The sequence below is a fragment of the Sapajus apella genome, unplaced genomic scaffold (genome assembly GCF_009761245.1).
Source record: "Sapajus apella isolate SASKATOON/1434 unplaced genomic scaffold, GSC_monkey_1.0 scaffold48, whole genome shotgun sequence".
Taxonomy (NCBI): domain Eukaryota; kingdom Metazoa; phylum Chordata; class Mammalia; order Primates; family Cebidae; genus Sapajus; species Sapajus apella.
In genome coordinates, this window is record NW_022436988.1 from 5,508,037 (window position 1) to 5,523,955 (window position 15,919).

At 56.5% G+C, this 15,919-nt stretch overlaps 1 protein-coding gene across 10 annotated transcripts in view; it reads right to left on the reverse strand.

The window, feature by feature from the left end:
* Positions 1–15,919, reverse strand: part of SEPTIN9 (septin 9) — a 208,151-nt gene that overhangs the window by 14,906 nt on the left and 177,326 nt on the right. For all 10 annotated transcript variants that reach the window (XM_032241529.1, XM_032241532.1, XM_032241531.1 and 7 more), the window contains one exon: positions 2,288–2,479. In XM_032241529.1, coding sequence (XP_032097420.1) covers positions 2,288–2,479 — 192 coding nt within the window. The remainder of the gene's footprint in view (positions 1–2,287; positions 2,480–15,919) is intronic.

Genomic DNA, 15,919 nt, shown 5'->3' on the forward strand with positions numbered 1-15,919 from the left:
ATCACCACTGCCACCATCACTGTCACCACCATCATCACCCCATCACCCTCATCATCACTGTCACCACCATCATCACCCCATCACCACTGCCACCATCACTGTCACCACCATCATCACCCCATCACCGTCATCACCGTCACCACCATCACCATCACTGCTACCATTACCACCCCCTTAACACCGCCATCACCCCATCACCACTGCCACCATCACAGTCACCACCATTATCACCCCATCACCCCATCACCCTCATCACCATCACCACCATCACCATCACCGCTACCATCACCCCCATTAACACCGCCATCACCCCCATCAGCACCATCACAATCACCACCACTCCCATCACCACTACCCTCCCACCACCACCACCATCACTGCTGCCATCACCATCCCCACCATCGCCCACATCACCATCCCCACCATCGCCCACATCACCATCCCCACCATTGCCCACATCACCACGACCCTCCCACCACCACCACCACCACCACTACCACCATCACCCCATCACCCTGACCATCATCCTCATCACCACCACCATCACCACTGCTACAACTTCTTGAACAACCACAACCTGTCAGGGACCCTGCCAGGGCCTGCTCACTCAATTTCACTTTATGGGATTATGCCATTTTACAGATGAGGAAGCCAAGGCTCACAGCAGAGAAGCCCAGGGGAAGACACACAAGCCCCACCGTGCTGAGTTAGGATAAAGCTGGGAGCTCCCGGGGTCTGTGGACCTCCAAACAGGTGCCCCTCCACCTCGGCTGCATCTCCACAGGTGGGCATTGCTGCTGTGAGGAGGAGGGAGGAGGGAGAAGAGCAGAGCTGCCCACGTCTTGTTCCTCACTCAGCATCCCTGGGAGGCAGTGACCCTGGGGGAACAGGACCACTGTTCTTCTCAGGGTTGAAAGGGCAAAGAGGCTCAGACAGGTGAGGCGGCCTCCAGGGCACCTTCCCGGAGGGCAGGGCTGTCACAGTGGTAGCCGCAGGAGGCAGCGAGGGCTGCTGGGCTGCTCTCCCTCCCCCTGGGACCAGAGCTCCGGAAGAAGGCGTGTGACATGGCCAGGACCCAGAAATCCCCAGGTGCTTCCCACCCTGTGCCCCTTCCCAGCCTGGCCACTGCCTTTGGGCCTCTCCCATCTCTTTCTCTCCAGCCATCTTCCCAGGAGGCAGCCTTGAATCCGCAGGCTACAAGCATGTGCCCACAACAGGCAAAACAGGGTGGGAGCTGCAGGAGGGGACCCCACACCTCCACCCTCCCTCGAAGCAGGATGCCAGCTTCCGTGAGGTCACAGGAAGCAGAGACGATGCCAAGACCCCAGAGAAGCCAGGGTCCAGATCAGTGCAGAAGAGGAAAGAAAGGTGCCAGGCTGGCAGGTGTGGGTTTGCACCCACAGAGCTGGGCAGAAATGTCATGCACGCTGGCAGAGGTGGGAGAAACGGGCCTGGCCTGAAAGTTGCCCAGACACCTTGCAGAAGCCCCGCCAGGCCCGCCTTGGTTTAGAATTTGAGCTGGCGGGGGCGCTTCCCCAGATCCCTCCCCGGGCCCCGCAGAGTGGGCAGAACACAGTTCTGAGAGTCAGAACAGTGGCTGCAGTTCTCGCCCCGTGAGCTAAGGAACCTCCGCAGCTTCCCTAGTTGCCGCAGCTAAGGGCCTCGTTTCTGCCTCATTCCTCCTCCGCAGGGTTACGGTGACCGGGACGTGGAGGGCTCTGGAACAAGGGGCAGCCACTAGATTCCAGCCCAGCCCCGCACCTTGCCAGTGTCACACTGTGTCACACTGATTGATCGATGACCTCCCTGGTGACAGCCAGCTCTCTGGGGCCACCAAGGGGTGGTGAAGCTATGAGCCCCAATTCCAGGGCAGGCGCTGGAACTGAGCTGCTGGGAAGCCTCTGGCCAGGCTGCGGTGGGTGCCTGGAGGGCCAGGCTGGAGCAACAGTGAGGGGACAGCCGCTGCAGAGGCTCTCTGCACAAGTCGAGTCATTGTTCAGCGGGAGCGAGCACTCACCAGGACCTGCTCTGGGCCAGCCTGGGCTCCCCAAAGTCATCTCAGGGGCCTTGGATGTGCGGACAAGGTCCCTCTGAGGAGCCGCCGCAGGCTGCGGGTCCTCCCAGGCGTGTGCATACACACGCAACGTCACCGGTGATGCATCCTTGGCCAGGGTTGCTGCCCCATTTTACAGAAGGGAAGACCAAGCCCCAGGGCTTGTGGACCCACCTTTGGGGCGGTGGCTGGTTCCCAGCCTGGGTTGAGTGGCAGGCGGGGGTGAGAACTCACCGACGACCATGATGTTGAACTCGAAGCCCTGCTTCATGGCCTTCCGGCGCATCTGCTCCAGGATGGAGTCAATCCCCACGTAGCCAAAGTCCACCGGGGCCTTCTCGTTCCGTGGTGCGGGCGCCTGCTTGAGCCCGGCATCTCTGTGGGTGTCGGCCATGTCGCCAACGCAGCTGGGAGCCGCCTCAGTGGCTGTGGAAGGAACAGCAGAGGCGTCAGAGCGAGACAGGGACTCACACACAGGTGCCTGCCGGGTGGAGGTCACACCCATTCTTGGATGGGGGAACTGAGGCACTGAGGCTCAGATAGGCTAAGCAACCTGCCCAGGAGACCCCTGAGAATTCCCCAGAGTAGATGGCCCTGGCGTGGTGTTCTCTAAAAAGTCACCATCCTGCAGCCACTCTGCCTCCCCAGCAAAGCTCCATCCTCAGACTCCCAAGGCCACGCTTCTTCATCTCCTCTTTTAGGAGCTGTGCCAACCTGGGGGCCCCCTCAGCTCCAAGGCAGGGCTGATCCTGAACCCCTGTCTCTGTACCCTGGAGGGCTGCTCAGACAAGGCGGAGGGTACTCTCCTCTCCTGGCCTCCATGCTGCCTCGGGCCACCCAGGTGGACCCGGCCCTCTCCTTCACCTCCACTCAGATAAGCTGCGCCATCTGTGGCCACTCATCAGCCTTAGAGGCCGACCAGGGACCCAAGACACAGGAGGGACAGTCTTGTAAGACCACGTCCCATGGAGTGTGTGTTCAATCCCTTACGACGAGCCGGTATTCCTGGGGGAAGGGGAAGTACTGGGTGCAAGGCAGGTGCCTGGCTGCGGAGCTGCCCTGGGCGCATGGAGGGGAGGGGCGCCCGTACCACCTCTGCCTCCCCCTGGACTGACCCAGGCGGCCGTCTTGCCTGCCTGGCCAGCACCCGAGGGCTGTACACCCACAGGCCAGAACCAAGCTTTGCTCTCAGGTCTGTGGGGTACGTGGGGCTGAACTTCCTGAAATCACTCAAGCCTCTTCTGTCTGTGGGTCCTTTCAACGGTCCTGCCCCTGGCTACTGTTAAGACTCCACACATGGGTCAGGGGCCTGGGGCTGGGGACAGACGCCCGGAAGATGCCTGCTGGGGACCCAGGTGCTCCCACGCAGAGGGGTTCTGGGGGCACCCAGGATAGCGCTGGTTCCCACCAGGGCTGGCTGGAGCACACACGGCCCAGGTCACCCCAGACTCCTCACGCTCACTGGTGCATGTGCGCGCCAGTGCAGACAACTCACAGGTCGCCCAGGTGGTGCCTCTGAGAGTCCCCATAGGCTGGAGCTGCCCTTGGTGGCCCTTGGCTCCCATGCAGGCCAGTGGCTGCTGCTCTGGGCCCCCCTCCCTGCTTGGGCCCATCCAGGCCCTGCTCTGCCTTCGGGGAGACTTTGCCCCATACTGTCTCCCAGGGAGACAGCCCTCGGGCACCCTGCATTAAGACAGGGACCACACAGCATGCTCCCAGGCAGGGCCCCTCCTGCCAGCCCTCGGGGAGGGGAGGGGAGTAGCGCCGGGGTGGCAGCCAGGGCCACAGCACAGGAGGCTGCAGGGGACACATCCCCGGTGATAGGCAGGTGAGCAGCCCTCCCAGACAGGCCTGGCCCACACCCACTCCTCACACTGCCCAGGAAGTGGGAGGCAGGCTTCCAGGCCAGGAGGGCCCGGGGCAGGCTTCGGTTCAACTGCCCTTCCACTTCCTGGGGAAGAACCGAACTCAGGAGGGGCCCACTGAGCCCACCCGGCTGCACCCCACGACCCCAGCCGGCTCAAGCCATCCCTCTCGCCTGATTTCACTGGAGCTGTCAGAGGGGGTCAGAGGGAGAAACATGGCAGCACCCGCTTGTCACCTCTGCTACCCAGGCCTGAGGCATCAGGGGTGAGAGAAGACGACTCTGGGAGCCAGAAACTGGGGGGCTGGTTGAGCCTCACAGGCGCCCCCTCCCTGTCTCCTCAGCCTCCACGGGGCACAGGAATTCCTATCTTATGGAACTGGGGCAACAAAGGAACTGTAAGATTCCTGGCCAAGGGAGTCCACACATCTCCACTGCTAACAGCAATATCCACAGGCGGACCTGGGGCCAGGGCTCCCTTCTCTGAGCCCCCGTGTCCCCCACCCCAGGCCATGCAGCCTGCTAGCCTTCGGGGCTTTGCTCCTGCCTCTGCTTCCCCTTCAGAAACACTCTCCCCTGGGCTTCCAGAATCTTTAAATAAACAAAGACACAGCACTGCATCTGGCCCTGGACCATGTGGCTTCGGGGCCGCTTCCTGGAGCCAGACATGGGGCCTTGCCTTGTGGGGTAGCAGTTCAGCCCCGACCCACGTGACCGAAAATTGCTTCCATCTGTCTGTGGGTCTGAGAGCCATTTTGCCCGGGACTGGGACCAGCCCCACCGGCCCCACCTCCCCCTAGTATCCCTCAACCCTCCCCAGTAGGACCTGGGGGGAAGTGCTGCCCTCTGAACTCTCCTTCCTCGCCCCCAATGCCCCTGGAGCCCAGAGCAAGGGAGGGGCCGGCCTGGGCAGCAGCTGGGCCCCTCCGCAGGCACCAGCACTCACTGCAGAAACTCAAACCAAACATCCTGCCCGCCAGGGGCCCTGCTTGAGCAATAGTAATAAAAACACAGCCAAGCCCCATCTTTGCCATTGATATAGGGCAGTCGCTGGCCTTCTGCACAGGTGAGAACCGGCTCCTGTAACCCCTCCCTCGAGAGGCAGCCTTGTAGGGACTGGCTGGCCAGCAGGCAGGCATGGAGAGAGCAGTGCCAGAGCCCGTCCTGCTCTCCTACCTGGCCAGGCAAGCTCTGGGGTCTGCTTCAGGACCAAGTGGGACCCCACACCCAGAGACACATTCACGAACTAAACCTTTGATTTCCAAGGAAAGCCACTGGGGCCTGGTCCCAGGATCCCATGGTGCTCAGGTGGCTGGAAAGAATGGTGAAGACCACCCACTCCTCCAGGATGGAGTCTAAACCATTGTCTGTGGCCAGGTACGGTGGCTCACACCTGTAATCCCAGCAGTTTGGGAGGTGGGGCAGGTGGATTAAGTAGTTAGGAGTTCGAGACCACCCTGACCAACATGGTGAAACCCTGTCTCTACTAAAAATCAGCTGGGTGTGGTGGTGCTCACCTGTAATCCCAGCTACTCAGGAGGCTGAGGCAGGAGAATCGCTTGAACCTGGAAGATGGAGGTTGCAGTGAGCCAAGATCAGGCCACTGCACTCCAGCCTGGGTGACAGAGTAAGACTCCAGCTCAAAAAAAAAGGCACATCACTGTCTGTGTCCATGACCATGACAATGTCAGAGGCCTGTACTGCTCGATGTGGCAGCCACTGGCCATGTGACTTTTCCTTTTGTCATAAAACGTACCACTGTCATTATTTTAAAATGTACAGTTCAGCGGTGTCAAGCACATTCACATGGTCGTACAACCAATCTCTAGAACGTTTTCATCCTGCGAAACTCAAACTGTCCCCATGAAACAACTCCCAGCCCCAGCCCCCAGCAACCTCCATTCTGCTGTTTCTTTTAATCTGACTACTCTGGGGACCTTGTATAAGTGGAATCCTACAGTACAGTCCTTTTGTGATTGGATTATTTCACTTAGAGCAATACCCTAAAGGCTCACCCATGCTGTCACAGGTATCAGAACCTTCTCTATACAGCTGAGTCAAATTCCTTGCATGTTCCACCTTTCATTTCTCCATTAATTTGTCCATGGGCATTCGGGTTGTTTCTACCCGCTGGCCATTGTAAACAGAGCTGGTATAAGTGTGGGTGTGCAAACACCTCTAGCTCTTTAAGACGCTGTGCATTCTTCTGAATCTATACCCAGAAGCGGAATTACGGGATCGTATGGTAGATCTAGTATTAGCGGGTTTTTTTGATGTTGTCATTGTTTTTAAGACAGAGTCTCACTCTGTTGCCAGGCTGGAGTGTGGTGGCACAGTCTCGGCTCACTGCATCCTCAGCCTCCGGGGTTCAAGTGATTCTCCTGCCTCAGCCTCCTAAGTAGCTGGGATTACAGGCATGTGCCACCACACCTGGCTGGGGTTTTGCCATGTTGGCCAGGCTGGCATCGAACACCTGAACTCAGGTGATCCACCCGCCTCGGCCTCCCAAAGTGCTGGAATTACAAGTATGAACCACCATGCCTGGCCTCTAGTATTCATTTTTTTTTTTTTTTTTGAGACGGAGTTTCACTCTTGTTGCCCAGGCTGGAGTGCAATGGCGCGATCTCGGCTCACCGCACCCTCTGCCTCCCGGGTTCAGGCAATTCTCCTGCCTCAGCCTCCTGAGTAGCTGGGATTACAGGCACGCACCACCATGCCCAGGTAATTTTTTGTATTTTCAGTAGAGACGGGGTTTCACCATGTTGACCAGGATGGTCTCGATCTCTTGACCTCGTGATCCACCCGCCTTGGCCTCCCAAAGTGCTGGGATTACAGGCGTGAGCCACCGCGCCCGGCCTAGTATTCATTTTTTAAGGAATTGCCACGGTGTGCTCACAAGTGACATCTGAGCACTTGACACTGAGCTAGTCCAACTGAGGGACAGAATTTTTATTTATTTAAATTTGAATAGGCACATTTCGTAAATGCTAACTATACTGGATGGTACAGAACTCTAGTCCTACCTGCTCTTCACAAACGGAGAAACTGAGGCCCACAGAGTGATTGTCTTCCTGAAATGCCACTGTAAGTGGCCAGGCCAGCACAAGACCTTCACTGAATTTAGCAACCCTGAAATCTCACATTTGTGCTGTGATATGCAGTTAACCGTGCCCCCCCCCCACAGACCGTGGGCTCCAGCGAGACAGCAGCTGCCTTGGGATCCTCACCACACCTCCAACCCTCGCCACACAAAGGTGACACTCCATGGACACTCAAGGGCTGAATGGTTTTGTATAATCACACTGTGGTTTGCTGCTGCTGACCAAGGATGCGCTGGCTACAGAAGGTGGACGGGCTTGGAACTGAGCGGAGTGGGGCCATGCAAGTCCCCAAGGGGGCTGGGGATGGCTGCTCTCTCCGTACTGATCCCATAGCGAGAACGACCACCCCCAGCCCATGGGGAGACTGGGGAGATTCACCTGGCCCCCAACACACACAGGGGCCAGCCAGGCAGAGGTAAGAAGTCCATTGTTCTGACCACAGTGGCCCAGCCCCAGCTGCAGATGTGGAGGCCACAGTGCTGCCCGGGGTTTTGCAGCCTGGCTGGGTGGAAGAAGCGGGGCCTGGGTGCAAGAGGCGGGGCCTGGGGACATTGCCACAGAGCGCAGGGGTGGGCTTTGCTGGCCCAGGCTCACCCACAGTGCCTCCGTGAGGATGGTCAGACCCACGTCCACAGCTGTCCTAAGACACCGCTGCAAGGGCTGGCCTCCTCCCAACCCTGCCCCCAGCCCACACCCCACCCACCTGGCCCAGTGACTTCTGCCTGGAGCTGGGGCCTCACGCTCACCCCCAGGGCCCTGTCACCTAAATTTTTATGTAACCAAACTTTATCAAATACTATTAATAGGAGAAGGCTCTAAACAGAAATGTTAGAGATCCCGTGTTTACATCCAAGATAACTCTCACTATACTCTTGTCAAGAATGGAACAAGAAGGAAATGCATTTTTTTTTTTTTAAGTGGAAAGCTTGGCCAGGCGTGATGGCTCACACCTGTAATCCCAGCACTTTGGGAGGCTGAGGTGGGCAGATCACTTGAGGTCAGGGGTTTGAGATCAGCCTGGCCAACATGGTGAATCCCCATCTCTACTAAAAATACAAAAATTAGCCAGGCATGGTAGTGGGTGCCTGCAGTCCCAGATACTTGGGAGGCTGTGGCAGGAGAATCACTTGAACCCGGGAGACAGAGGTTGCGGTGAGCCGAGATTGTGCCACTGCATTCCAGCGTGGGTGACAGTGCAAGATTCCATCTCAAAAAAAAAAAAAAAAAAAAAAAAAAAAAGAAAGAAAGAAAAAAAAAGTGGAAAGATTGAGCTCAGAGAAGTTAAGTAACTTATCCAAGGCTACACAGCACTGCCTGCCTCTTTCCACTGCTCCTGGCTGCCCTGAATCCTGATTGAGAAGACAGTTTCCCCCTCCCTACACTGCAGAGCTAACTGTCAAGCTCCTGATGTCCCAGAGTCAGGTTTGCTTTGGGGGCTGGCCCCAGCCCTGGGGCGGCCTCATCCCTGCTCCACTGAGTCACCCACTCTCCTCCCCAGACTCCCAGGACGAGACGACATCACTGGCTGCCACACCCCCGCCCTCCTCCATCGAGGGACAGCTCAAGTGGCCACCCAGCCTAGGGCAGCCTTACACGTGCCTATGCCTTCCCTCCCAGCTAATTATGTTCTGTACTGTGGAAAAGCTACAGAAAACAAAATGTTGACCATTTTTGCCCTAGTTCAGTGTCCAACTCAGTGGCGCTAAGTATGTTCACAACGCTGTGTCTTTTTGTTTGGTTTTTTTTTTGAGAGCGTATCGCTCTGTCACCAGGCTGGAGTGCCGTGGTGCGATCTCAGCTCACTGCAACCTCCGCCTCCCAGGTTCACGCTATTCTCCTTCCTCAGCCTCCCAAGTAGCTGGGATTACAGGTGCCCACCACCACACCTGGCTAATTTTTGTATTTTTAGTAAAGACGGAGTTTCACCATGTTGGCCAGGCTGGTCTTCAACTCCTGACCTCAAGTGATCTGCCTGCCTCAGCCTCCCAAAGTGCTGGGATTACAGGCATGAGCCACTGTGCCCGGCCACCACTATCTATTTTGAGAATGTTTTCGATATCCTAAACAGAAACTGCACCCATCAAACACTCACCCCCCACCCCCGCCCATTCTACTTTCGCTCACGGTGGATTTGCATTCCCGGCACCTCATACACGTGGAATCATTCAGTGTTTGCCCTTTGGTGATGTATCTCACTGAGCATAGTGTCTTCAACGTGCACCCATGTTGCAGCAGGATTCCTTTCTGTCCTTTGTGAGGCTGTCTGTCATGCATCCGCTGGCGGGCACTCAGCTTGTCCCCGCCTTGCGGCTGCGGTGAAGAGTGCTGCGGTGATCACGGGCGTGCCAGGATCTGAGTCCCTGCTTTCCATTCTGTCGGGTATCCAGACTCATTACTACCAGTACCCATGTCGACTCTCAGAGAGGTTCTTGTTTGGACAATGACTGATAGGTCACCCCACAGTCAGAGCAAAGCGCACAGCTTCCCTCCCGGCTCCACAGCTGGGAGTCAGGGGCCTTGGGCTCTGGTTCTGGCTCCAAGTGACCCTTTGCAAGTCTCTCCACCCTGGGAAACAGGCCCTGTGCCTCCTGATCTCCCTCCCAGCTCCTGCTCTGTGAGCCCCTTGGTGCCCGGGGCTGTGACTTGCTCAGTGATAGCCCTAACTCCTCGCCCAGCCCGTGAGTAGCACAACGACCGCTCCAGAAGTAATGAACACATCCACCAACAGACGCACGGACAGGCCCAACGCGGTGAAGCCCCGCAGTGGAGCATCACTCAGCCATAACAAGGCAGGGGCATGCTCCAGCCCGGAGAACTCTGAGCACATTATTCCAACCGCAAGAAACAAAGCACGAAGGCCACGTATTTTATGGTTCTAGTTAAAGGAATGTTCAGAATGAGTAACTCTATAGAGACAGAGAGCAGATTCGTGATTTCCAGGGGTGAGGGGCAGAGGAGTGACTGTGTCATGAGCGTGGCGTGTCCTTGTGGGGTGAGGAAAATGTTCTGGAATTAGACAGAGGTGATGCTTATAGAAAGTTGTGAAAAATGCCACTGAACTGTGCACTCTGAATCAGTGGATGGTACAATATGGAAATTATGTCTCCATGAGGAAGGGAGAGGAAAGGGAGGGAGGAACGGAGAGAGGGAGGGAGAGGGAAGGAGGGAGGGGGAAGGAGGGAAAGAAAGAGGGAAGGAAGGCAGGCATTTCTAGTGAAGCTGGATTAAAATGAGTCCAATGGAAGCAGCAAACCACCATGGCACATGTATTCTTACGCAACAAACCTGCATGCTCTGCACATGTATCCCAGAACTTAAAGTAAACGAAAGGAAAGAAGAGCCCAGGGTTTCCCACAGGTGCCCACCAGCCAGCTTTACAGCTCAGAGAACAGCTGAGGCCCAGACGCCAACACTTAGGCTTGAGGGCCTCAAGCCGGTGTCGCCAGATAGTGCCCCACATGAGTGCCCCATCTTCTCCCAGCAAGGGTGTTTCTGGGGTGGCAGCCAGCCGGAGGTGTTAGGTGGCAGGAGGCCTTGATAGTCTCTCTGCAGGTTCCCACTCTGAACCCAGGCCTATGCCAAGGCCCCTCTGCCACTCACTGGCTCTGGTGGCAGCGGGTCACTGGTCCTGTGATGGGGACTGCCCCAACTCTGCCCATCCTGGGGACCCACTCCCTCCTCCACTGGACCATCTTCTCTCCAGAGTTGCCGGCGGGTTTAAGGCAGGGATGAAAGAGCTGTAATCCACACCTCCCTGAGCCAGCAACCTCTGGGAACGTCTGCGCTTGGTAACAAATTCTTACCCCTACTCCAGGGCCTGCCAAGCACGGCAGAATCAGATCGCTGCCTGTGGCCGGGAAGAGGGCTGTAGGGCATCCGGCTGGGAGACAGTGCCCGGTGAGGAGACAGCTATTGGATGTGACACATTTTAGGGGCCCTCACATTCATCACAGTCCCAGGGCTGACCTTGGCCCACCGGGCCCAATGCCCAGGGAGAGGGCTCGACACGGCAGGGTGGCAAAGCCGGACTTGGAAACCAAGACCCAGGGACCACCCCTCACTGCCCACCCCTCCCTGTTCATCATGCCAACTGTTCTATGTCCCAGAAATGTCCACACAAGTCCCATCAGCCTCGCTGGCCAAATGCAGAGATGGTGCTGCTGGGGCCAGGGACTCTGAGCCACTGGCCAATGTCATTCCCAGCAGCAGGGGGGAGCCACACGGTCCCCATGTGACAGCCGGGCCTGCACCCCGGGACAAAGCTCTCAGGGTCGTCTGTGCCATATCCCTGTCTCCCCGCAATCCCACCCATGCCTGGCTGTCAGAGCACAGACTGAAACGCCCACGCCCCACACACTTGCTCAGTCAACGCCCACGGCGGCCAAGCAGAATGCAAGGCCGTCCTCGTCCTCCTCCTGTCCACGGAGGCCACTCACCAGGCCGTGGTAGGGGAGCCAGTGGCACTCACCACACCCTGTCAGCCTTCCAGGTCCGTGTCCATGAGAAAGCTGCTGGCATCTCTGGCTGGCGCCCTCGCCCTGGCGAAGCCTTCCTTGCCTGCATCCACCCCAGCCCAGCGTGGGCCCAGCAGTCTCCTTACTGTGCCTCATAACAACACACACAGGAGCGGCCCCAAGCTGCCCTCCCTCTGCAGGCTCCCCTGAACCAGACCTTGGGGTCATCAATCCTGTGGCAGCTCCACTGCCACCTGCAGGCCTTCCCAGCAGCCACGAGCCCACAGGGGACCTCAGGTCCTATAGCCCACCAAGGGGCCTCTGAAAGGTGAACGAGTCCCTGATGCAGGCGGTGCCGGGGCGGGGGGGTGCCGGGGCGGGGGCAGTGTCCTGGGCTGCTGGGCTGCTCCCTCCTCCTCCCCTACCTCCCTGGGTGCCTGCAAAGCCCTTCAGATCCCTGCTGAATCCTGGGGAAGCCCTGCCTCGCAACAGAGCTCACCCTCCCCGCTCCCACACAGAGCCTGCCCTCTGTGTCCAAGCAGTCTCCCCACGACGATAACTGAATAATGATGTGTGCGGTTTCCTCTCACCGCGACCCCCCCACGTAGGGTTCGTGAAGCCAGACACTTCATCCATCACATTCATTCCTGATGTGACATTCCACCCACCAGGCCCGGCCTTCTTCAGAGCCGCGTCGGGCTCATGGCAAGCCCCAGCAAAAACTCTAGCGAACAAACGAACGAACGAAGAAACAAAGCTCATCACGGCAGCCAAGGTTTTCCGGAGGCTCTCTGTACCAGGCGTTACTCTAATTTTGTTTTTTAGAGAGTGGGTCTCACTAGCGTTGGTCAGGTTAGTTTCGAACTCCTGGCCTCAAGCGATCCTTCCATCGTGGCCCCCCAAAGTGCTGGGATTACAGGCATAAGCCACTGCACCCAGCTCCAGGTGTTACTCTAAAAGCTACTCAGGAACTATTATAACTCATGGATCATCACACAACCCTATAAGGTAGCCACTGTTATCGTCCCATTTCACAGATAAGAAAACTGAGGCCAAGAGTACTTTTGTCGGTTACGAGGGTCACAAAGCAAGTGAGCAGTAGAGCCAGGATGTGAAGCCAGGTAGTGACGCCCAGGCTGCTGACCCCTCCCCAGGCCAGGGCTTTGGGCACCATAGAAAGGCTGGAGCAGTATGGGGTTCCTGCAGCCAAGACCCAGAAGGTGCCAGCTGCAGTGCAGGCACCTCAACACCAAGGCCTCGGCCTCCAGCTCCTCCCGCAGCTGCTCTCCCCGAGGAGTTGGGAGGCTGAGTCCGGAGCTTCCAGGAGGAGATTCCGCCCACAGCCAGGGAAGGTTATGAGGGCTCTTCCCAGGGCTGGGGGCAGCCCGGGCCTATCACAGCACATTCACGTTCCAGTTGCCATAACTTTCCTTGCAAGAAAGGTGATTGTACCAGCTACTGGGCCAGGCCAGGGGTCCCAGATTCCCAAAGGCCCCCTCGGGCCTGCCTATGGCTCTCCCAGGACACAGATGCTTACTTGGCAAACCCTGGTGCGCCAGAGGTCCTGCACCCAAAATGAAGAGGCAGAGCTGCCCCAGGGCCCCTGCCAAAGCTCCCGGGTGGATCCATCCAGCAGACACCAAAATGTCCATCCGTCATCTGAAAGCTCCACTTCTGGGAGGCCACCCCAGCTTGCGCTGACAAAATCCACAGAGGCCTCAACGATGGCTTTTCACTTCAGGTATCAGTGAGTGGGTGGCGGGGAAAGCTATCGTTAACTATTAAGAGTTCAGGAAATGCAGGTAAAGGAAAGAGAATGGGAAGGCGACAGGGCTGGAAGCTAGCCACACCTGCAGAGGTGGGCAGACCTCAGAGAAAGAACTGCTCTGGAACAAGATGGTAAAGAAACCATAGGCAGACGACGATCCCAGGATCCTAGTGGACCAGGACCACAACACTGATTCATCTGACAAGTATTTATTGAGTGTCTACTTCACAGTAACAAAAAGATGACACTACAGGCTTGAGAGCAGCCTGAATGAAAACAGCAGTGGCACATGGGAACTTGAAGTTCGTTTATTTAAATGTTTATTAGCCAAGACTTCCAGACAGATTTGAGGCAGTCTTTTACATGTAAGGAGCTCACAGTCTGATACAGTGGTATAGGACGTGTGTGTGCCACAAACTTCTTTTAGAATCTGGAGAAAAATAAGAAGAGGCGTTCTCTCCCTAGAAAAGGCATTGAAGACAGACAGACACAAAAGCATTTTGGAGGGTTCCTCAAAGAATCCCCAGGCCAGTGGATCCCAATTAAAAAAATAACTTGGCACTCTGGGAGGCCGAGGCAAAAGGATCGTTTGAGCCCAGGAGTTCAAGATCAGCCTGGGCAACGTAGCCAGACCCCATCCCTATAAAATGAAATAAAAACAAATGAGAATTAAAAAAGAAAAACCTTGGTCTGATGAGAACTCAACAGAATTTAATAGGGTCATCCCAGAATTACCTTCAGCACTCTGTAAGCTTTTGACGACACACACAAAGTTCTGGGTTCTGCAGCTAAAGAAGAGGGAGGGCCAGTTAAAAAAAAATGATTCAAGGTGGAAGATTAGTCTAAGACACAAAGAGGTGAGAGGAGAGGGCTGAGGCCAGCTGGTCTCCATCCCTGCGCTCCGGCAGGAAGCGCCCCCAGTGGAGAACAAGTTGGGCAGAGAAGAGGAAGAATGTCATCCCCGGAGGGCTTTGAAAACAGAATCTTTTCCCATCCACTCAACTACCCTGCTCACTCCGTTGTGTTCCTATGAACCTGCCCAAGCTACTACAAACACCCCATAAATGTCACTGGGGACTTCCTGTTCTCTTCTAAAGATGGAAACACGGAATATAAATGACCACATTTTGCAAATGTGTGTGGGCGGGGGATCAAGGACTGAACTTTTTAAATGCACACAGCTTGTCTAATTTGTTAACTAACTCCAAATCGAATTACACTTCACACTTTGTGTGGAGCAGGAAGTATCTCCCCAAAGTCTGGTTAGGGCCTGGGATGCCAGAAAGCTGAGACTTTGCCCTCCCCTCCTGAGGAACTCTGAAACCCTGCTTAGAAATTGCACACAATGGCTCTGGCCTCCCAGAGAAAGACAGGGATTTGCAAAGGCAAAGAGCTGTATTTTTCTCCGAGCTGGAGCTCTTTCCGTTTTTCACGGATGGAGCTTAAACAAAATTGCAGCTTGACAGTTCCCACGTCAGTGTTTTTTTCTTCCTGGGGAGAGAGAAGGTGGAAGAGCTAACAAGAACCCTGTGTGCTCCTTTGCATGACCTGGAAGGGACAGGTGGTGTGAGTCTGTCTCCATCCGGCCTCTTCTTTCTTTCGTTCAGGGGCCCGAGGCGCCACCGAGGCATGCAGGCGGATCCGCACTTTTACTGCCGGCCAAGGTTCCTGCAGCTTTTCCCTCGCCAAACCCTTTCAAGCAAACCTCTCCTCTATTGTGGAGGAAGGAATCTCAAGCAGCTCTGCCTTTCTGCCAGCACGGTTTCAACTGCGGCCCCGATTGGTAAAGTCAAATTTGGACAAGGTCCAAGGGCTCCCCAGCCACCGCCCCTTTCTGGAAGAGGCCCTCCTCTGTTCTTTCATTTGCAATCTGCCTCCTCCCTAGCCTGAGCTTTTTCACCCAGGCTCTGCATCCTATTGAGACATCAAACTTGGGACGGAGCAGGCTCCGACCTGCAAACCGCCACCATTCACTTCCTAAAAGGCTGCTCTCAGAACTTAGGCTGCGGGGAGGGCAGGCCAAGGATGAATCCTCTGACTTCTGGTATGGTGTGTGTGTTGGGGGGGCTCTTTTGTATTCTGCTTTCCGCTGCCCCCTTGCCTTGCCCCAGCTCCTGGAGCCAATCCACTGCAAAGGCAGGATCAGGGAATGAGCCTGATGCCTCCCCTACCCCGGGGGACCTTCCAGCAGGAGCGGCTCCTACCCCAAAGCAACCCCAAGACCCAGCCCGTGCCAGCCCTCCGGCCATGTCCACAGTGGCTGGGCCAACCACAGAGATTCCATTAGTTCTTGGCAAATCTGCAAACTTAAAAACAGAAAGAAAAGTTGCCCTGTGGGTGGATGGACACTGGCCATCTGTCACGGGCTGGAATTTCCTCTTATCAGGGATGTCCCCTAAGCAGGGGTGAGGGAGGGCAGGGCCCAGAGCCTCCGTCCTCTCCCCAGTCCCCTCTGCTATCAGCAGGGCTGTCAGGAGATACACAGCAGAGCTCGTCAGTGAGGCAACCACAGGGGCCGGGGGTGCTGGGGCTCCGCCTGCCCCAACTTATGAAATCATCTGAAATAACAAAACATAGACAAGGGTCTCTGGGATGCAGCAGGGTGGCCCCCTGCCAGGAGCTGGGTAGAAAAAAAGCTTTCCCCCAATTCCCTTCTGCTATGCAGATCAGCTCAGGGCC